The 22,934-nt window shown below is 35.2% G+C and overlaps 1 protein-coding gene across 1 annotated transcript; it reads left to right on the top strand.

The window, feature by feature from the left end:
- Positions 1-5,944: 5,944 nt before the first annotated feature.
- LOC114362506 (carboxypeptidase N subunit 2) lies at positions 5,945-19,962 on the top strand. The gene is made up of 8 exons (XM_028317939.1): positions 5,945-6,028; positions 11,584-11,745; positions 13,592-13,742; positions 14,228-14,371; positions 15,200-15,656; positions 15,747-16,006; positions 16,250-16,375; positions 19,710-19,962. Exons 1-8 carry the CDS (start codon positions 5,980-5,982, stop codon positions 19,960-19,962), a joined length of 1,602 nt encoding a protein of 533 aa, XP_028173740.1. The 5' UTR covers positions 5,945-5,979.
- Positions 19,963-22,934: the final 2,972 nt, after the last annotated feature.

Raw genomic sequence — 22,934 nt, 5'->3', positions numbered from 1 at the left:
AAATCTCTTGAGCGTTGTAATTTAATAAAGGTAAATTTAAAAAGAAATTGCATTAAATTTACTTTAAATTGCAATAGTTAAAGTTCTACAAAAATGTACAGTTTCCGTTTCCTTGAATTTTCAAAAGTGAACTTTCTTCTGGGCCACCCTGTATAGTGCTATTTAGATCCGGAAGTAGTAGAAGTAGATACAGATGTATCGAGATAATATATGTATAGAAATTAGATAATCTCAGTGTGTATAAGCTTTTGGCTAGACACAACAAAAACCTACTGTCTTTACAGCATGTATGTATTTTTTTCTTTGTGCAATAATCTGATGGATTTTTCATGTAGCACATCTCAGCCAATCATGTAGGCTGTGTCATAACCTAGTATCACAATTGTGAGCAATTGAACCGAGCTTTTTTCTGAAGCGCAGAATCCTATTTCTTTTAGGGCAATCAGGTTAATAAGATAACTTGGTTATATTTCTGTAACCCATCCGAGGTCGATCGACATCGAGATCTTTTTAAAAAAAAGTAGCGCTGTCCATTACATGAAAACTAAGGTAAAAAACACTCAAATATTTTCATTTTACCTTTTCTCAATTCTATACAATATAATCGTACCTAACTAGCTGAAAATAATGCTTTACAGGAATAATAACAAGGATGTCAATAAATAATTTCCGTCGTCATAGATAGATGAGACGCTGCTTAAGTCGCTAATTTAAACTGCTCTTCAATTTATCCAGGGTATCTCAAACTCAGGTCGCGAAGCCCCAGTGGTGGTTTGCTATAGTGTTAGATAGAGTAAGTATCCAACCATTCATATAATAACTTTTTGAGGCGTGAGTTTGTTGCGGCGCTACTTCTCAACACTTGCCAAATATTAGTCTCGAAGCGCTGGTAGGGCAAAAAGATTATGAGACATGTGAGTGAAGGCTTCATAAGAACAAAACTTTTTTTTAATAATTCTTTTAATTCTTTTATTTTATTTTTATATTTTTATAGTAACATGCAAATAACTAATTTTGACTTTGACTGACTTTTCGAGTGCTATCAACATTATCTACTCTTAGCGTTACTTGACATGAAAATGTTTTGGTGCGATATTGTTTTATAGGAGAGCAGACAACCTATAAGATAGTAGATTATAAATGTTCAAATGCAAAATGTATTTTGAATAAAAATACACGTATCCAAAGGGTTCGGTAATAATATTTTAAATAAAAGTCTCTGGGGTTACATGTTAACATTTTCATGCAAATCAGCGTCGGATTGGATAATGAAGTCCCAAGACAATAGATCTAAAGCGCTGAGAGCGGTTTGAACTCTGAGTTAATTGGATACTGTATAATATGTTCCAGATTGGTAGCACAGTGGTTAGGTAAGCTAAGTATATAAATAAGAATATAAGGAAAATTACCTTTCAGCCTGCGAAAGTAGACGAGACTTGCGTTTATTATGAGATTAAAGAGCAGTCGTAATCAACTTGACGGTGTGTGATTAGTCTCATGATAAAAATAGAGAGTGAAGTGACGCTAGCAATTTTTGGATTTTGCAAAATCGAACTTAATCCAACTACATAAAGTACCACAATGCTTGAAGTACGACTGGCTTTGAAAATAAACACGTTTCTTATTTTGTTGTGGGCTGTAACGATCTAGTGACGAACTCTGTAAGCCTTTGTAGGCGTCTGACATGACCTAAATAACTTATTAAACGAAGCTGGAGAAATAGAAGTAATAAATCACAATAATTGTCTTAATTTGTCTAATTGATTCAAACCTGAAATGCCTGTGAACCAGATTAGGAAACAACAAAACTTTGTGTACTTTAGCTTAGTAATCAGTCCTCAAAACTTCGGCTTAACAATTAGATAAAAGATAAGTTATAAGTACGAATTAATTTACTTTCGCGAAGGCACTATTGAGAAATTGAATAATCTTCTATTGTCAAACGACACTTCAAGTTATTACTCACAAATAGTTACAGACTACTCTTATCTTGGAATGTAGATAGTAAATTCAGGATTAATCCATTTCGTTTAGCGATTTTAAATTTTCTTGTGTTTAGATTAAAGTAACTAAGTAAGCAGTGTTCAAGTTCTACTAAGTTCTGCTAGTAAATATAATACCTACATAGTTTTGATTAAAGAAAGAATGGATAATAATGTAAGCATTAACGAAGTAGGTACACCTATTGTAAAGGGGCGTCCATAAATTACGTGAGGCTTTTAGGGGGGGGAGGGGGTCAACGAAAATCTCACTAAATCTCACGTGGGGGAGAGGGGGGGTCTCGGAAAATATCACGTAATTTTTCCCGCAAGAATAGAGTAAAATTGCCAGAAAACTGGGTTATTGAAGTAAAAAAAAAAGATTTTTTTAATGATTTTAATGACAATTTATTCCAAACCGTCTAATCAAATTAAACTAAAAATGCCTCCATCTGCATTTATGAACACTAAAAGATGCAAAATAAATGTCGAAATTAAGAAAATTCGAAATTAAAAAAAAAACGTCGTCAGCATCGCTATTGCTTAATAAATTGGCCAAGTGCGTGTCGTCCCACGCGCAGTGTAGGGTTCCGTAGTTGTCTGTCGTTACCAGAATATATTTCAGAAGCAAGCAATTACTTCATCTAAAGTCACTTTTCATATTTTCTTCTGAGGAATTTTTACTGGTTAAGAAATTGTATAATACATGAGTCAAATGACTATTACTCTTAAACTAAGTAATGTATCTTAACCGTTATAGTATTCCTTCATCTTCAAAAATTCATCCCCACTTTACATGCAGGGAGCTCCCCTGCATGTAAAGTGGGGATGAATTTACCCTAGAAATTTTATTTTACCGTTTTGTCGGCATGATTAATATACATACCTTCACAAAATTACAGCTCCCTAGTGCCAATAGTTTCCAAGTGAAACCTCGGACAGACAGACAGACATATCGAAACTATAAGGGTTCCTTGTCAGGACTACGGAACCCTAAAAAATGACATAACATAAGTATGAAAATAATATGTATTCGTAGTTAAAGTAACCAATACTCAAATTTGACAGATGTCAAATGACAAGTGGTTAAATAACAGAAAAAAATTGTTTTTTAACAGTGTTTAACTTGACTTTTAGTACATTTTTTAACTATTAGTTTACATTTTTATTAATATTTAACCATTAGTAGCAAAATTTAACAATTAGTTATTTTAACTGTGAATCAAAAAACTGGTCCTAGGTTGAAGCAATTGCTTGTCTTACTAAACGACGGGAAGCTACGGAACCCTGCACTGCGCGTGGCACGACACTGGGTTACTGATTTTTTCATATAAATCTAATATACTCGAAGCATAGACATTGCAAAATAGGCATTTTATTAAATATCACGTGAGATTAGGGGGGTGGGGGAGGGGGTCAGGCAAAATCTCACCAAATCTCACCAAGGGGGGCGGGGGGGTTGAAAAATGGCCAAAATTGTCTCACGTAATTTATGGACGCCCCCTAAGTATACTAGATGTTGCAAATGATACACTCCGTTGATGTCACACTTTTAGGTAAATGTGAGCTGTGTGCGGTTTACCTTTGATGCTTTATGTGTTGTATAAGCTCGCAAGATAATGAAAAATATTGTATGAAAGGTCGGTGACCTTTGAAACTCAGCAGTTTTAAATTCAAACTTTTGCTGCTTCTGTGGCTGCGCAAAACATAATAAAAGACTTTGTTTTACACAGTCCTTTATTTTATCTTTATTTTATTAGATGACCTGCTGTCGACCGTTTCTTCAGTACTTACTTAACTCTCCCAATAGAAACCATTTCAATGTCAAAGTAAAACATTTTACTACCAAATAAAATTCACGGTTTGTCTTAGAAGAGAAGTTCTTGGATATTGAAGACTTCGTCTATCATTCGGTTGTTTACATAGGAGTGAGTTCACAATTCTGGTGGCAGACTTTATGAGGCTTCATAGTCCACATACGTTTAACGACATGGTTCACATACAAAATCACTTGTTTCTGCACAATAATGTTGATTTTAGCCTGAAGCATCTGAACAAAAATAGGAATATTGACCACTAGCTTTCCGCCCGCGGCTTCGCCCGCGTGGAATTTTGTCTGTCACAGAAAAACTTTATCGCGCGCGTCCCTGTTTCAAAAACCGGGATAAAAACTATCCTATGTTCTTTCCCGGGACTCAAACTATCTCTATGCCAAATTTCATCAAAATCGGTTGCGAGGTTTAAGCGGGAAAGCGTAACAGACAGACAGACAGACAGACAGACAGACAGACAGACAGACAGACAGAGTTACTTTCGCATTTATAATATTAGTTGGGATAGTACCAGAAAAAAAGTTTTAGTATATTTGGTGCATTAGACCACCCATCTCCTCGTTTACGAAAGTAACTCAGTCTGTCTGTTACGTTCATCCACGCCTCATCTACTGATGCGATTTCAATGGAATTTGGTATAGAGTAGTTTTAGTCCCGGAAAAGGAAATAGGAGTTTTTGTCCCGGTTTTTGAAACTAGGATGTGCGTGATAAAGGATTTCTGTATCCGACAAAATTTCAAACGGACGAAGCCACGGGCAAAAGCTAGTAAGATAAATAAAAATCAATGCTTGAATTGATTTTCCAGCTGTGACCTATATCCCCTTGGCTTTAGGACCAGTGATAACAAATGGCGATCCTTCGACCCGGCCTGGACAACGGACGTAATCAATTCAACTAACTAGTTAATTGCGTGCTTATTGATAAAATAGCAAATGGATGGCTTTCATTCGTACGGAACAATGGGATTAATACAGGTATAAATCTCACCCAGGAATTTCAAGCCTTTGATTGGTCTAGTCACAAGTTTAATTTTATTAATCGTTAGTTTATTATCGTTTAATTTTAGTTATACGAATCATAAAGATTGTAAACTACTAAATACTCGAACCTAGTAACTAAATTATGAATCACTTGTACGAATAAAGCTGTATGAAACAGATGTGTTACTTGAAGTTTCCCCTGAGTTTCCAGTTTCTTATACACACACGAAAAGCAATTTATCACTGATTCTTGTCTAAACTTCCAGACCTGTCAATATAATGATGATTTAAGTAATGGTAAGCTTAGGCTTCTATTTAAGTTGCTATTTCAGCTGAGGACTAATATTTATTTAAAATATCTTAGAGAAAAGCATAGAGGGCCCCGTAATAGTCGTTGGGGAATACAAATCGATAAAGAAAACACTTGGCGTAGTTCTTATTGATGTAGAATACTTATTGTCGGGCTTTTTAAATTAGATGGGAAGTCTAGTCAAAAGCGTATTGCGTAGAAATAGATGTCTTAGCTTTGCTCTGCTTGCAGCTCAAGCTTCACTAACACTTGGAACACACAGAGTAGAATGAATACCTACCTACTTATAATTGCTCATGAAATTGTAAATTGCCGGCATACAATTTTAGCATGAACAATAAAATTGTTTTTCACGTAAAGAACGTAGGTAGTGGGCAAGCGAAATTTCCCGCGCACCACCATTTCTCATGCCTTAATGTTGGAATGAGCGTTGAAATTGGTTTAAATGTGAAGAAATTTTTATGAAAAAGCGCTCTTGCAAATAGAATAGGGAACAGGGTCTCTATCCAGGGTAAAAAAGCAAGGGTTTGAATTTGTCCGTAAGTTAACTTAGCAAAAAATACTCGACATTCACTTTTTCAAAAATCAAAAGAGACCCGTGACGTCAAGGAGTGCTTAAAGTGTAGCACTTTGTGACATCAAACGGAACTTCTACGCATCATAACTTCGTAATTAAGTACTTATTTGATTAACAAATAAAAAAATATGTGCCGAATATTTTTTGATTGACGGATTAAAAGGTTTTTTTAGGAAACTAGCCTATTGGTGCGCTTTTACATAATGCACTCGCATGGTAGCTTAGAATATACAGACACATGGCGGGACGTGATTCAGCAGAAACGTTGTTTTTTTACGAGCGCGGTTCAACGATTTCAACATGAACTTATTTTGGTTACTTATTGCTGTTCAGTCCACCGTGTCTGCAGGTAAGCTATTTTATTCTAGAAAATGGGACTCGCTGTACATATTTCAGTTCTGCTCTGAATGTGAGAGCCAAACAAATGGAATTGGAAAACACCGGGGTCGGAGGAGAAAGGTAAGATGAATTGAAATCAAAACAAGGTTCAACAATGTTAGAGGCTTATAATAATGTCACAATTTTATAATGCGATATGGGTTCTTAGGCATCATTTAATTACTAGATAGATTTGTTACTTAGGTAGGTATTAGAATTCCTTTAATAGTTTTCTTGGTTTATCTGTACTCTAACAAATCATTGCTCCAAAACACAAATGTTCTGTAGTACGTTACGTACCTACTTACTTATTTTATATTATGTTTTGTAACGTTTTATCTGTTAGTATTCGCATAATCAAATTGACGATGTATTTCGGTGCTCCTAAAAACAATGCCGCTAATGAATCCGCCACTTTATCCCGATAGCTTATCCTTATCAGGATTTATTTAGTAACGAAATAATTGTTGGGTTCGAGCACATACTTAAATAAGGGATCAATACTTATTCCATAAATATTTGATACGGTACAGAAATTAGATCCGAAATAAATTGTGTGTGTCTAAGTTAAGCTGCTCTTACAGACTTTATTTGAACGTTGTTTTTTGTTACTATTTTTATCACTAAATTTCGACCTTTTTGGGATTTCATACGCAAAAGCTTACCATTTATTTGGTTTTACTTATATTATTTATTTTGTTCATCTAGTTTAGTACGAGTAGATTGTTCTTTGTATAGTGTAACAAAAGGTGGGTAAGTTTTACCTTAGGTCAATCGCTGTATTATCGCCTGTGTAGACAAATATCAATGAAAAAATATTACAGAGAATTATTTTTTAGAAAATCTAGGTACCTAATATTACCCACCATTATCGGTCGACCAACTTATACAATTTAGCTGAAGTTAGTTTAGGAACTAAACTAAATACTAAACTTTAACCAGCTAACTTAGTTTAGCTCTACCAACTTTGACCGTAACACATATTATGGTGGGTACCCCAATTGCTTAACATTTCTTAATACGCTGTAGTACTTCCAAGTTGTTTCATTGTGTACTACATGCCCTTAGTTACATTTACTTGGCCTAAAATATAAACTCTTCATTATTTTATAAACTGGATAAACTTGTTTCTCTGACTCTTTGAAGATAGGTAGTGGACGTAATTTCAAAAGAACAAAATACAGGAGCTTCATCAAAGCTGATAAGGCGCGCAAACAAATGTATTCAAGAACAATGCTTCGTGGTTTATTTAGGAGATACGAGTGCTCACATTTTTATCCTACCGCAGACGCAGAACTGAGTATTGTGTTCACAGACTAAAACAAACTGCGATGTGGAAAGAATAAAATATTCATTTTTCTATTTATAGACCTAAGTAAAGCAAATAAACTTTTATTGACGTATCGTGAAGATATATCAACACTATTAAAACAACAATACCTATGTCATAAAATAATTAAGAACTAGGATACTTACGAAAATCTCTCTCTCATGATGTCACTGTCACTCACACCCCATAAAACTTCTAGAGCAGTGGTTCTTAACCTTTGAGTCATGAGGGACCATTTTACCAAATTTCTGTCTTGTCAGGGACCACCTCAATCGGTGAAAACCAGTTTGACTGCAAAAAACAGTTAAAATTGGTTTTGACCAAGGTGTGCAAGTGCACTTCGTGGACTACTTGGAATGCCTCCAGGGACCACCAGTGGTCCGCGGACCACCGGTTAAGAACCACTGTTCTAGAGTAATGCGTCGTGAGACCGACTGATATGCCCAGTTATCCTCATCAGATATTCTTAAAGATGGATCAGTAGAACGTCAAATGGATCTCTAATAATTTATTTTATTTTCTGTTATTAGTTTTTTTGTTTTGAATTTTAAATTTATTTAAGTAACTTAAAAATAGTTTAACATGCATTGCGTTAATTTAACTCTAAAATATCTTAACGCAGCTCTTTCATCCACACAAAAACTAGCAACTGGTGTTAGGTATACTAAAACTGGAAACATTATTGAAGTTTATAATCTTTTTTTTTCCTAATGATATACAGTGTGAGTCACGTTAAAGTGTACATATGAAAATAGATGAAACTAGACCTATTTTTATCGACAAAAAAGAGGTCAAAAAATTTTTGAGATTTAAAAAAAAATTTATAGAATTTTTTTCTTCCAATTACTTTTGTAAAGAAAACGTAATAACTTTTAAACTAAGCGGTATATCCTGATAAAATAAAAATAGTAATAATGCTAAATAACAGGCGATACTGAAAAAATACATAAAATACCCAGAAAATGCCAACAAATAATAAAAAATGATACTTTTTGAAAAAAATCTGCTTAAAAATTCGTATTTTTTTGGTTATTTGATAAATTTCTCCTAAAAATGCCCCTATAATAGGTGGTTTTTATTACTTTGTATTATTCTCTATCGTATTATCTTTGTAAAACCAAAAATCGCATGTCTTTATCCCTAGCACAACATTTGCTATGATCATGATCAGCACAACATTTAGAAATCCTTGGGGAGGCCTTTGTCCAGCAGTGGACGGTATAAATCTTCGAAATGGTTTAACTTTAGTTAAATATTTTGAGCAATAAAAGGCATAATAATACCTACGAGTATTATGGTGCTAGATTGCGATGACATTCAAAGCTTCAAATAGCTTGTAATTGTCTGTGACGCAAGTTCAGTCTTCTGTGATGTTCTGACGTGCCTAAAATTATTTATGATCATCCATTATGACCTAGATATTGCTAACGAAGATATTATGATGTTACTGGCGATTTAAATTTATATTCAAATAAAAATAAAATATCCTTGGACATTTTACACCGCGCCTCTAGTCTTTTTTTGATTATGAGTACCTACTTTAATACAAAATGATAGAATCGCTTTTAAAACTTTATTAGTAAATAGATTAAAAAGATTTGAAACCCAAATATTTTAATAAAGGCACAAACAATCGTATGGAACTTACAGCTAACTTTATTATTTTGCAATTTCTTTTTGTTTTCCAGACAATGACGTAAAGGCTTTTAGGATGTTTTCATTCACTACTTTGAAATACTTATCACTGCTAGTCTTTGTGTTTTTCATTAATTAATTCTTGAGTAATTAAATTAGCGAGTGCTGTTTTAATACACTTAATTGCAACACAGTAAATATTCGTTTTTGTTGGCTAACGAGCGCGACTGTAACACAATCTGCGTTATTAATGAGTAGCAATTTTTCTTAAAGACCTTACATTTTTCTTTAAGTCTTTTGAAATTTGTTCTTTGGTGAAACAACCTTCCAGTAAGAACAAAAACTTATTTTCAAAAGAAGCTAGCAAGACAATATTATTCTTTTAAGTCTGGAATGCCTAAAATAGGTACTTTGTTTGTTTTTCCTCGGAAAATCTAGCCTAAAATGCCTACGCAAAAACGGCTTCTCATCAACAAACTATTGTTAACCATTTAACATTCCAATGTTAATGCGTTAACATTAAATTACAACAACATGCTGTGTAATTTTCATTAAAACTTAGTGGAAACTTGTCCCGTCCCTCCCCGCTACATCGGGATTATGAGGCTCCCGAACTGTAAGTAGGCTCGCATCGCCGGCTTGGGTCTGTCAGATACTTTGCTTACATTCGTAGCTAGAAATAAGGTGAGAATATTTACATACAACACCAGTTTCGTAAATAATCCTCACTTTATGTATGAAGATATTATGGTATTTCGAGATGCGTGAAATGGGGAGAAGCTTTTCCAGCAGTGGACTGACAAGAGCAAATGATGATGACATTTCGGCTTTCTTTTATGAGTGTAAGTTTTTTATTAGCTGCAGCAAATCTTTAAATGTTCCTAAACTAAAAGTGTCATTAATGTGACGATATATCATGATTTTTCCAACTTTTTAAAGTTTCCAATATTGTACCATGTCACTATAAAATTAAAGTCCAACTTTGGCCGCAGATATTACCACCCGATTAAAGATTGCGGCTTAACTTTTTCTTGGCACCTTGCCCTAAGTCGAGCTGGTAGTTTGCACTGTCAGCGGAAAGTGTAAATTAAAAATCCAGAGCATTTTTCTCTTAACCACAATCTACCTAAAGTACCTGGGTTGCAATTTATCAGGAGCTACAAGTGGGTATAATAACAAGTAATTAAAGTGGTGAGGGGAGGAGTGGACAGACAGAAGTGACGATCACCATACTGTTTGTATTTCGTAGCAGTCGGAAGATTAAGCACTTAATGAGAGTAGATTTAGAAGATACTAATGTTTGCTTTGGACGTAAATAGAACTTTATTTACACTTGCGTTTGCACTTTACAATGGAGTTGTTTGTGTGAGCAAAATAAACTAAACCCAATACAAAGAACGCGGAGTAACAAAGAGAATGAACAGAAAGAAGACAGCTGAAACTCTACATTTTGTTTGTAACTTTATTCGTTTATCTGCATTTTTCATTCTAGTATTAGAGCTTGCATCAATATTCAGGGCATGCGACTTATTTGCGCGATGAAAGATTTTTCCAACGCTGTATAATGTACATTGCTCACCATAAAGAATTCAGATTACATATTTTCATGCAAATTCTTTAAAACTTGAACAATTTCAGTGAGTATCAGTATCGTATCTTGAATTATTATAATACTCAGCGTATTTAAAAAATCAAAGCTATAAGTACTAAAAAGCTAACAACGGGCAGTAGGATAGTACATAAATCAAGGTCACACGGAAAATCATTTAAAAAAGACGACAAGTCTGTCTTGCTTATCATTTTTATTGCGGTGTTACTAGACCTTAATATAGCAAACTGGAACAAAGAGAACGAAAAATAACGAACATAAATATCGGGCTCACTCAATCAGACTGAGAAATCTTCCACAATTTAAAGGCTGAAATAAAAATATCATTCTGAAATTATTACGGAAGCTTATACAAATTTGAATAAAGGTAGCATAATTTGAGCTGACTTTTATAGTGCTCGTAAAAACCCTGATAGCACTTTAGCCTTTCTTTTTAGGAGCCCTTAACAAATTTTTCACGGCTTCAAGTGGATCCATCAACATGATTTTAGCTAAGCGGGATAGGCTAAAAATCTAACTTAATAATCTTATAAGCTGGCTAGAAACAAACAATTATTAAGTAAACAAAAGTAACCTACGATGATGTAGCATTAGTATTTTTATTTTATTGTCATTGTTTCATCCACGAAGACGCGCCCGCCCACCAATTTTTGGTCGAGGGAATCGCGGGGTGCGGGGAGTTTGATCCGAGCAATCCGAGCGTCATTATTGTAGTGTGCAATCATGAATACTTAATTTAGCGTGTACCGACAACACTCAAACATTTGCGGAAGAATGGGGGGGCGCGTCTTCGTGGATGAAACGATCTATATTTAGGTTTTTAGTGTCGGTCAAGCTGTAGATCTTGGCCACAAAGGAGTTGCAGCGGCGGGAACGAAAGGTGGGAAGTCCCGTGATCAGTTTCAGTCAGTAATCTATGTAACATTTTAAGTATTTTGTATTTTAATTACAGCATACCAAACGGCGCAAACGCAATGTAGCTTAACCGCGTGTGAAGTATTCGAGACTCTAACTCGAGGCGGTCGCAAAGAGGACCGCCCCTCGACCGACCCTTGCGCCCCTGACGTGCACTGGCGGCAACTGGACCGACGACTGCGAGCGATCGAGCAGCCAAGTATGTGCACATGGTTTAATCTTTTTCCTCTTCTTGTTTCTTGGTTGCTAGTTGCTACGACTTCAAATAGATCCATCATCATGTTGATGGATCTACTTGAAAACGCAATGTAGCTTAACCTCGCCTCGTGCGAAGTATTCGAGACGTTGACTCGAGGCGGTTGCAAAGAGGACCGCCCCTCGACCGACCCTTGCGCCCCTGACGTGCACTGGCTGCAACTACACCGACGGTTGCGAGCGATCGAGCAGCCAAGTATGTGCACAATGCACAATGCACATGGTTTAATCTTTTTCCTCTTCTTGTTTCTTGGTTGCTAGTTGCTACGACTTCAAATAGATCCATCATCATGTTGATGGATCTACTTGAAAACGCAATGTAGCTTAACCCTCGTGCGAAGTATTCGAGACGTTGACTCAAGGCGGTTGCAAAGAGGACCGCCCTTCGACCGACCCTTGCGCCCCTGACGTGCACTGGCGGCAACTGGACCGACGCGACTGCGAGCGATCGAGCAACCGAGTATGTGCTCATGATTTATGCTTCAATCACATCAACGCGTGCAGATCGACATAGCCGGCGATCATAGGGAAATGGCAGGTCGCGCGACCTATGACAGTTCACGCGACCTGTCATTGGCCTTTGATCGCACTGTGATCGCGCCTGCGCGGCGATGGCGATCTGCACGTGTTGGTGTGGTTGAAGCTTTAATCTTTTTCTTGAAAATAATTCATTACTGACGGCATTGCTACCATGTACCTTAATTACGAGCCTCCGATATTTAGGCACTGTTGCAAACGCCATGATCACAGAGCTGAGTAACTGAGGAACTAGCGGATTTGAGCAATTCCGTCAATAATAATTCTGTTAGTGACCATGAAAGTTAAAACAATATAATATTTTTCTTCTTCTTGTTTCTTGGTTGCTAGTTACAGAATTCATTATGATTCAAGAACTACGAGTATAATTAGTACCTAGCTTCTTCTTTATTTTAAACTTATTCAACTAAGAAGACAAATTATCTCTGATTAGTTGTATTCGTTTCTGGCCCAAATTTAGAACAATAAATTAGAGTAATCAGGAAGGCAAAAAATTAATATAGTCGAGACGATTAAACGTTTACAAGTATGCAGCAGAAAAGCTTTTCATCAACGGAACGAGGATAAATAAAATTGTTGGCATATTTGAACGCCATGCCAAAAGACTTCAGCATTTTTGTAAGATATGATAATATCTGCTGAAGCCTGACTGAATGATTTATGACCAAGTAATTGAAGAATACGTTGCAGACATAGAAATTCGCCTTAACTTAAATCGCAAGCGACGCAGCATTTTTAGGAAAAGTTCAGTATCCTTTAAAAGATTTCGCAATGGATAACAACAGGCTTATGGGTACATTTTGCTTATAAAAATCATGATTATTTTACTACCCTATATAAAATTCAAATGAATACATCAAATTACCCACTTGCCGTCCTCGTAAAAAGTTCATAACTCCAAAATTTCCATTTACGGGTATAATAATAATACTGCATTTATTACAATTTAGGAGTCAAGATTTCATTATGTTAGCTTAATAATAAGTAAATAAGGGTTAAAAAGAAAATAACAATAATAAATAAATTACCTAGTCCTACTGTTAGTTCGCATCACTTAATTATTTTTAAGTATAGAACCAACAAGTATTTTAACCAATAGGTTAACTAAAATTCGAATAGCTATTTTCTAAATAACTTTTATAATGTCGACGTCTGTTACATCAGCAGCGCAATAGGAAATGCATTTGCACCTACATATAACCGACTTCTTGTTATTTAATTTTATGCAAGTTCAATTTCTTTTTACTTTATAGCGTGGACAATAAGTTATGGCCAATCGAGGTGGCGACAATGCTCGAAGCACGTTTGCCGCTGCGACGTCACCAGGCGTTCGCTGAACTGTTGGAGGTCTGGACTGACGACACTGACCACTGACCTAGTTGTGCCTGCTGATCTGCTGACCATGTAAGTACTGGAGGATATCGCTGCCTAGCGATAAGNATGTAAGTACTGCCAAAAGAGTGCGTTGCAATATTGTGTCCCCTTTATTTGTTTTTTTTTGTTTTGTAGAACTAAGAGTTAGTTCTATGTAATAAAGTAACACCAAGTTCGCACTGGAATTAAAATTAGCAATAAAATTGTATCTTCATAATTGATGTTTCTTAAAGGTAGGTATAGTGTTTTCTTTTAAATACAATACTATAGACAGGTTTTATTATTACGCTCATTATTTATTATTAGTAACTTGCAAGTTCTATTTATCTACTTTTGACCTACTTCTTAGCTTAGTCCATGTAGACAAATACATACAATAGTGCCGAATCATTAAGGACAATGGATAAAAATGTTACAACTAAGTTGTTGGACTAATGAAGTTCTCCTTTGTGATCGCCTAGTGAGTCCCTAGATAGGCACAAAGGGCTTAATTAGCTTACCTCTTACCTTTACAGCGATTTAGGTACAAATAAATTGCGAACCCTGCATAAGACCACGTTCAAAGGCATGCGATCGTTGGTGGAGCTGGATATGTTTGACAATCACGTGGAGTATCTGCCGTCGGGAATATTCGAGCCACTTGTCAATCTGAGGATCCTGTGAGTTATAGTCTTTGTAAATGCACCTACAAGCAGGACAAGGGCCTAGTGTGAATTTACATAAAACGTGCTCACTGTGAGCGTGTCAAAAAATGACATTAAATGTATGACGGATTGTACAGCGCCCCTAGCGGGAAACGTTCAAAAACTAAAATTTTCATACATTTTTTAAACACGCTCACTAGTGAGCGCGTTTGATGTAAACTCACACTCAGCCAAACACAGCATGTCAAAATAGTCACATAATTATTTTACTCTTATGAAACTACATAAAATGCCGCGGTAAGCGCTTTTCTGAACTTTCCCTTGAATTCAAAGCCGCCCCTGATCTTTTAGTTTCTAAGAACTGTGATGAAAATATTTGTTACTAGATTAATTAAGACGTAATTAATTAATTACTACTTAATTAAGTAATTTAAACAAAAAATAACTAACTCTGCTGATATTTAAAACTCTAGAAGTTATTGAAAATTCTCGGAATCTAACGCCTTCAAGTTATCAATGTAAACATTTTCCTCTTCTAAATCTGACAAAAGACTCCCATAACCTTTCATTTTTCTTTATGAGTTACGTTGTGGGCCCTAAAGTAAAATATTACGATGGCACATGAGTCAAGTTATTTCTCACAAAAAGCAATCCAATCCCCATTTGTGCACTGTTTGCCCTCAGATTTTAGTTACAATAATATTTTCTCTGTGATCGCGGGTGCTTTTCCAATATGCTTTCATAAGCATTTATTGTTTATAAAAGCCCTTGACATATTTTTTGTTTAAGCTTTTTGCTAATGTTATAAGGGTCAAATGATTGTGTTATTTATTGTCATTTCAGGAGATTACAAAGAAATTACTTAGAAGAACTAGACAGCGAATCCTTCAGGTCAACTAAAAGGCTATTTCATGTTGACTTATCGAACAACTTTTTGTATACTTTACCAGAAAGGGTGTTTGCAAACAACTCTTTATTGGAGACTATAGACATTTCAAATAACCAAGTCATATACGTACCGGCCGATAGTTTTGTGGGACTTGACTCGTTGACTATATTGGATCTTTCCAAAAACAAAATACAGAGAATAGAGAACGGAACTTTTCTAATAAAGACCCTCCAAATATTAAAGCTCTCTGATAACCGAATAAGTAATATTACTGAGAATGCTTTCGAGAGTTTAATTTCACTGGAAACTTTACTTCTAGACAGAAACAAATTGGAAAACATTCCAAGTCGTTTGTTTTATAATCTGACTTGCTTAACATACCTAGATTTAGCAAGTAATCATCTGTTGAGTGTAAGTATTTTCTGATGTTTCAGAAATTTTCAGAAAGTTTTCATTGAATATTATTCAGAAACGTATTTGATTTATAGGATGGAATTTTAGTTAACAGGTATCGAGTTTGAAAACCTAAAAGTGCTGCATACGCTCGATTTAAAAGAGAATTCACTGACGGAGCTACCTGATTTCACATTTTCGAAGTGTTCAAGACTTGAGAAACTGGACTTGTCCAAAAATAAATTACGCTTTTTAAACGTCACAGCATTCCACGGCCTTGAGAACCTCACTTCCCTTCTGCTGTCAGACAACAAACTATACGAAGTGCACTTTAAGACATTTTCTACTTTGAAGAATCTTACTACCTTGTAAGTATTTGCATTTTAGTCATTTTCGCTGCTAACTTTCACCCTGGACGAATTAACCACGGTTTATTCGTCCAAGCTTTCACCTTGTAGGTTTTAATTTGTAGGTATTTAATCAAATCAACTAGTGCAGAAATCATGGGGTTAAACTTAAAGGGCAAATTCTCTGTAAAATTGGACGTATACAGTATACAGACCCTATACAGTATACAGGTTTGTCAGATATAATATCTGGTATGTTCGCAGGTATATAGATGGCAACATGTTTCCATCATTGCCATCGCGGACTCTGGATTACATGCCCAAATTGGCAATAGTGAAACTGTCCGGCAACCCTTGGCACTGCGACTGCCACGCGCTGTATATTTCGGCGTAAGTTATATCCTACTTATTTTATTTGAATTTTAATGTAATTGGGTTTGAAAGTAGTAGCTTTACCTACTTTATAAGAATTAAAATAACACACCAAAAAATCGGATCCCACTCAATACCGATTTTTGTTTTATTTGACAAAGAAATCGTGATATTCTCATCATTATAAATGTTTATTTTTAGGCATTGCTCGCGTATATCATTAGGAGAGGGAAAAATCAAGGCTCTATTTCTTGTATAAAAAGCACTGATATTCTAAATATCAAAAGTAATGTAACATGTAAATGACTCTGAGTCTGTAATGTCTTCTTACTTTAATATTTGAAGCCTACTGTAGATGCTGCGAGCTAAGTAAAAATTAACGAAAATAATGCCTAATTACCCATGTTATTCCGTTTTCCCATGGTGAAAAGGTAGTGTATGTAGGTGCGTTTAGGGTGAAAGGCTGTTTGTTAGATATTTTATCTCTCAAAGGGTAAAGTGCAGTGGTAAAAGGTTGAAAGGTATTTTGGGCGATGCATTAAATCTTAAAAACACAAATTACGTATTCAGGCGATGTTTTTGTTACAAATCATTGAAGGAAGTACGAAGATAAAACTCCTGCCCACTTTACATTCTGAATATCAAAGAGATGGGCATTAATGATTTGGGCACGTTTAAACTGGGTAATCTGATCTTGCCTTGCCATCGTAATCTATACAGGGTGGAAACGATAAGTGATCTCACTCGATTTATTTCTAAAAATCAATGTTTCTAGCTTATATCTTTTCTTAACCTTTGTTTGTCACCTGTCATCCGCTTTGCAATGGAGGGAAGTAGAACCTTACCTTCGAACTTCTCCTTAATGTTCTTCTAATTAATTTTGTTGCGGGTCCAATGACAGTTTAACTTTCCCCCGGGATAAACTTGACCTTCACTGGTTGGGTTTTTATTGGCGGTCAAGCTGTAGATCCAGGCTACACAGGAGTCGCATCAGTGGGAACGAGAGGTAGGAATAGTCCCGTTTTTATCGTTTCCACCCTGTATAAGCTATAAAATATTATTTTCTGTATTAAATTCCGGGATTTCCCTAAGAGAGTGAATATTCCGTAATCAGTATATAAAATTGGCAAGCGTGATATGATAAAGCGTGAAATGTTTTGAAAAGTTTCATGACACGAGTTACTATGTAATTACTTTATATGTACCTACTCAATCGTTTATTGCTTTGTCACATTAGTTTATTAAATTCACATTAACGCATTCACATTACTATGAGGTCTCACAGTGCGCGTGGACGCACAGGGTGACACACGAACCAATCACAGAGCTCTATTCAACGCTGTGCGTTCGATTTGCTACTTCACATAAGCAAGCATCGTTTGTGAATACGGGCGTTAGTCTTACAATTTAAGCAGTTAATACAATATGGACCGAGTTAGTTATCCAAATTATTATTTGGGTATTTAACAAATGTAAAGTATGTACCTACGTACAGCTCTCAGTTCTAGAATTATCGAAAAAATGTTTTTTATCAAGTAGTTTTTCATCATAATCTTATCGAGATTAGATTTTAATCAAATCACTGTTTAATCAAGTTGAAATCTCGTGGATGTCTCATTAATTAAACATTCAAGTCTCTTCAGTATTATGTCATTCCTAAATTTACTAAAGAATACGATTATTTTTTATGAAAATTATGATCGTTTGGAATAAAATCAACGCTTAAGGAAACGGCTCACGTTATGCTCGTTTTCCTTATTCCCCGTGACAATTACATTTGATTGCACAATGAAGTAAACTGCTGTAGTATATTCAATAACAATAAAAATTCACCGTTGCATTGCTTTCCTTTACCTTCATTTGCTTTCCTTTGCCTTGAATCAGATTACCGAGTTAGGTACCCCCTTCACTAATTTTTGCCATTTGATATAATTTTACCTTTCTCATGGCTCTATGATATTACATACCTAAATACCTATTGCGACAAATGCCACCGTAACATTATTTCTATATTTTTAACTGCGAGAGTGTCATTTTATTTGAACAAAATATTATCAGAGATTCGATGGATGCTTTGATCCTAGATAGACTTTAGTGATCACTTTTTTCAGATTAATTACAAGTTTTCAGAAGATGAAACCCTAATAAGATCATTTAAGTAAATGATCTAAATCTAGCTGGGTATTCTTTATTAAAAGTATTGGCACATTACATCAAAACTGTTAACTGGTTATCTCATAGGTACGATACCTACACTTGACAGACTTTACACTCTTTTAAAAATATAGTAACTACATTTTCCTTTTAAAAATACCAGTAATTTGTCTTTTAGTAACATAACAATTAAAACAAAAAAACTATTGGTGACAGCAATTTCGCGTTCGGATTCGCCTTAAGTCAATCTGCCGGAAAGACCCTCGGCATTTTATTGCCTTTGTGTATAATCCACCTGAATCTACGGGCAAAAGGAAGCGATTTTGCCCTTTTTCTATTTCCAGTGTAACAGAGCATTTCCCGGGCTAAATTATCTTCATTGGGTCCATAATGTCGAAATTTAGCCTAGTGGAGAGTACTCACTATTTTACCAGTTAAACTTACTCGTAATAAAAGTAATTTATATTTTAGTATCCAAATATAACAAGGTCTCAAAACATACAACTGAATAACTAAATATTTTAAAACTGAAAATCTGATCTTATAAAAGTAGTAAGTAGGTACTAATTAATTACACCAGCTGATCACGTTACATCACATGGGTTGATACAATTATTTTGTTGCTTATTTTTTAGTTTCTTTCTATAAGTTGTGGTACAACGAGTCTAGAACAATAAATGACTCAAGACTAGGTACATAATTTCGCACTTTACTTGTAGAAATGCCTAAGTCGTAAAATCCACGATTTGACCCAAAGGCATGTCGACCGTAAACCGAAATTACGATACCTTCAATAAAAAGCGATTTATATAGCCTTTCCAACACTCAGTGAATGTTGGGATAGACGTGGTTATTCGGATTTTATATTTGTTAGGCTAAACCCTAATTTCAGGCTCAGACTTTGTCCTAGGCCAAATCGGTTTTTGCTAGGCTTGTCATGTAAAACAACAGATCTTCTAAGAATCCCGGAACTCCGACCTTTCGTTTCCCGACCGCCCGCTCTAACCACTCTACATAACTTTGGTAAACCTGTCGACAATAGCGAACAAGAATTACAAGATTTGTGCCTTAGGATTATCTCATATTACTCATATCTTCAAGCATCCGCGTCGGTCGCATTATCAAACGATAATACCAATTTAAGCGCAAGTCATTAGTGTGGAAAATAGGTCATTAATGAAAATTTTCCACTTTTCAGATGGGTACGTCTGAATGAAATGAAGATATGGGACTACTCCCCCACGTGTATATCGCCTTGGTTCCTCGAGGGCCACTTTTTGAAGAAGCTGAAGTTTCCTGAACTGTGTGCTGGCCAGTGGGCAAGCATGGTGAACCTCTCTCCAAGGCTGCCAATACAACAGTTGCTGGCTCTGAACGTATCCGTAAATAGAAAGCCCCAAGACAGCATGGAACAGAACCATGACGTCACTACTATTGATGCTTGGCATTAATAAAATAAGTAGTAGTTTATGAAGTTGTCTGTAATCATTAAATATCTAGTCTAAAATATTTGTTGTGTTACTAATAGTTACCTGCGTACCTGCGGGATAAAATAACGAAATCTGAGTCTGGTGTTGACTTTTCATTAATGAATATAATAAGAGAAAATGACCATAGGTGAAGCAATTAATAAATACAAATAACTCAAATTCCCGGAACAAATTAATTGTAACTAACCGCAAATATCGTTCTACCATGCACGCCACGTAGGGACTAGCTCGCGCCGCACCCTAACTAATTGGAAGGCAATATTTATTTCTTTCATAATAACCCACCATTGGCCACAATATGGTGTTCTTATATCTTCTATAAAAAATGTTTGGCACGTAGGTAAAATGCATGTTAGGTGCTTTTCTATGCTGACTCTTTGATAGAAAGGTGAGATTTAGTGAGATATATATACCAGCACGTTTCTAAAGCAGATACTTAGAACTCTTCCCGATAGGAATATTACCTATCTAAATGTAACTTTTTATGAAAATAATCAGGAATTACCTAAATGGGAAATATTATCGAAAGCATTGTCAGTTCTGCTAATGCTACTCGTCATAATTTTTTTATGACGCACAATTTCACAATTCGATACTGAAATGCTTTTACACGGTAAAAGTATTTCCCACACACGTATGTAATATTTAAAAATAAACAAGTAATCACGTGTTGCGAATTGATAACGATAAGTTGGTATCAAAAGCAATCACATACGTGAAATTATTGACCGCTAAATCCGCTTTATGAAACGAAACAAACTAAAGTGCTCCAAGAAGCGTCTGTTTGTCGGAAAACCGAGTTCAAATACAGAATTCAATCTAGACGCTTATGAGAAACAGAGCCTGAAATGAGATTGGAAACGTATAAAGTTGAGGGAAACTGTGGATCTTGTGGGTCGCATAAAGTCGAAGCACACTTATCGACCCGGAAACGGATCGTAACTGTATCGACGCGGTCAGTATTATTTGTATGAAACTCCGTACTGCAACGCACACTTATTCGCACCGTACCGTAAATGCCTCGCCTCGCGGTGAAAGGCGTGCGATGCTGATCCCTTTCGGGGTTAATAAGTGTTTAATGACCTTCAATGTTCCGGGTTCGTACTGGACGTCACATAAGTTAAACAAAAATTCAAGTTTCCTAGCTCTAATGCAACTTGATAATGTGACCTTTGCGTGATGGACACAAATAGACAGTCGTAACACAGATTGTTTTCAAATAACCGTAAAAAGTTAGGTATGAGTTTCATTAATATTCGATTTATGATAATTTTAATCTGATAAACTGTGACCGAAAATAAATGAACATGTAGCTTTTTTGATTAATCAAGATAGGTAGGTTGAAAATTTAATTTGGTTTGACGGATACATTTCACGAATGTGAATAGATGTAAGTAGGTAGTAGTACATTGCTACCCTGAAGCAAATAATTTATCGATTATTGCTAAAAAAAAATAAACACTAATATAATTAATTAGTAAAACTCGCTTTAATCGTAAAGTAGTTTTAAAAAATAATTGTGCCACTGCTGTGTGATTTCAGGGTTAATAAAACGACATAAAATACTGCAAATCATTTAGTTGTTAGAGATAGATAAAGTGAAATTTATAAATTTCAAATTTTTTGAAACTTATTTTCCTAAAACCCTAAAATAGAAAAATAAATCTTTGTGTGAAAAAAAATCCCAATCCTAAGAAATTTAACATATGGTACGTTCGTAATCCATTTGTGCAAAAAGATAAATACATACATTTTCTATGTAATTCTTTCCAGCTTAGTCAACACAGAATTAATTATCTGATAGCGCAACGAAATACGTCATTATTAATGTTTTGTACTTATCATTTTATCGGCAGCGGTATCTTTTGATTCAAAAGGCAATTACTAATTTGATAGTGAAGTTTTAATCGTAGACCAAATTCACTCTCACACTTGGATAGAAGACCATAAAGTATAACAAATTTTTTGGCTAATCCACAAATTAGGTTTATGGAATCTAATCAGAAATTCCGGATATGTAGTAGGTATATCTGAAACTTTCAGGAAGCGATGAAATTTTCCTTTAAAGTAATAGACATTATAAATATTAACTTATTATTATTTTTACATAAGGTCTATCGGCAATATGGAAGTGGGGCATCCCCCACGTATTAAAAATAAGATATAATCTGTACATAACGCCCATAATAATCTGACCATATAATCGTAAATAAGCCGGATTTAAACAAATCCACAATCATTTATAACTACTACAATGCTACGAATATCTGCACCAGTTATCTCATTTTTATTCCTTGAACAATGAAATCTATATGACTGACTTAGCCAAAGTTTCTAAAGCGCATCAAGACAAAAATATACTTTATTCCGTCCTACCAGCATGGTAACTTAGAAGCAAGGTTAATACGTTTCGCAGATTTCATTTCAATAAACAAAACTTTTGCTTTAGCGTGGGCGTAGGCTTTTGTAATCTAAAATACTCACAAGTTTATAACAAGAAATAAGATAAACTAGATCCAAAATAAACACTTAACAGAGCAAGGCTTATGTCTTTCATGTTGCTCATATTACACATTAATTCAGCAAAAGTTATGTACGAGTAAGTACGTGGATCTACGTAACTTTCTGGTTGTGTTCACCATAAGTTGTAAGTCCCTTTGAGGTTTCTATAGACGGTCGCATATCCGACTTTACATGTTTCTTGAAAAATCGGTCTTATTACCACTTCATAAGACTTGTGCTTAGTTTGATGTACCGGCGTCTGTCCGTTTTGTATTAAATCATGTAATTTTAACTTTCACGCAGTAATATGATACAGGATCGGGATAAATATTAAACGGAACAAAGCTTAATAAGCAATAAATTATTTGAATTTGAATTTTTTATAATTGGCCATAAGTTATTTCGTTATTTCAATTACCAAATTAATGTAC

The sequence above is a fragment of the Ostrinia furnacalis genome, unplaced genomic scaffold (genome assembly GCF_004193835.3).
Source record: "Ostrinia furnacalis isolate ACB-3 unplaced genomic scaffold, ASM419383v2 OfSCF6548, whole genome shotgun sequence".
Classification (NCBI taxonomy): domain Eukaryota; kingdom Metazoa; phylum Arthropoda; class Insecta; order Lepidoptera; family Crambidae; genus Ostrinia; species Ostrinia furnacalis.
Note: the sequence above shows the minus strand (reverse complement) of the source record. Positions and strands in the feature narration are given on the sequence as shown.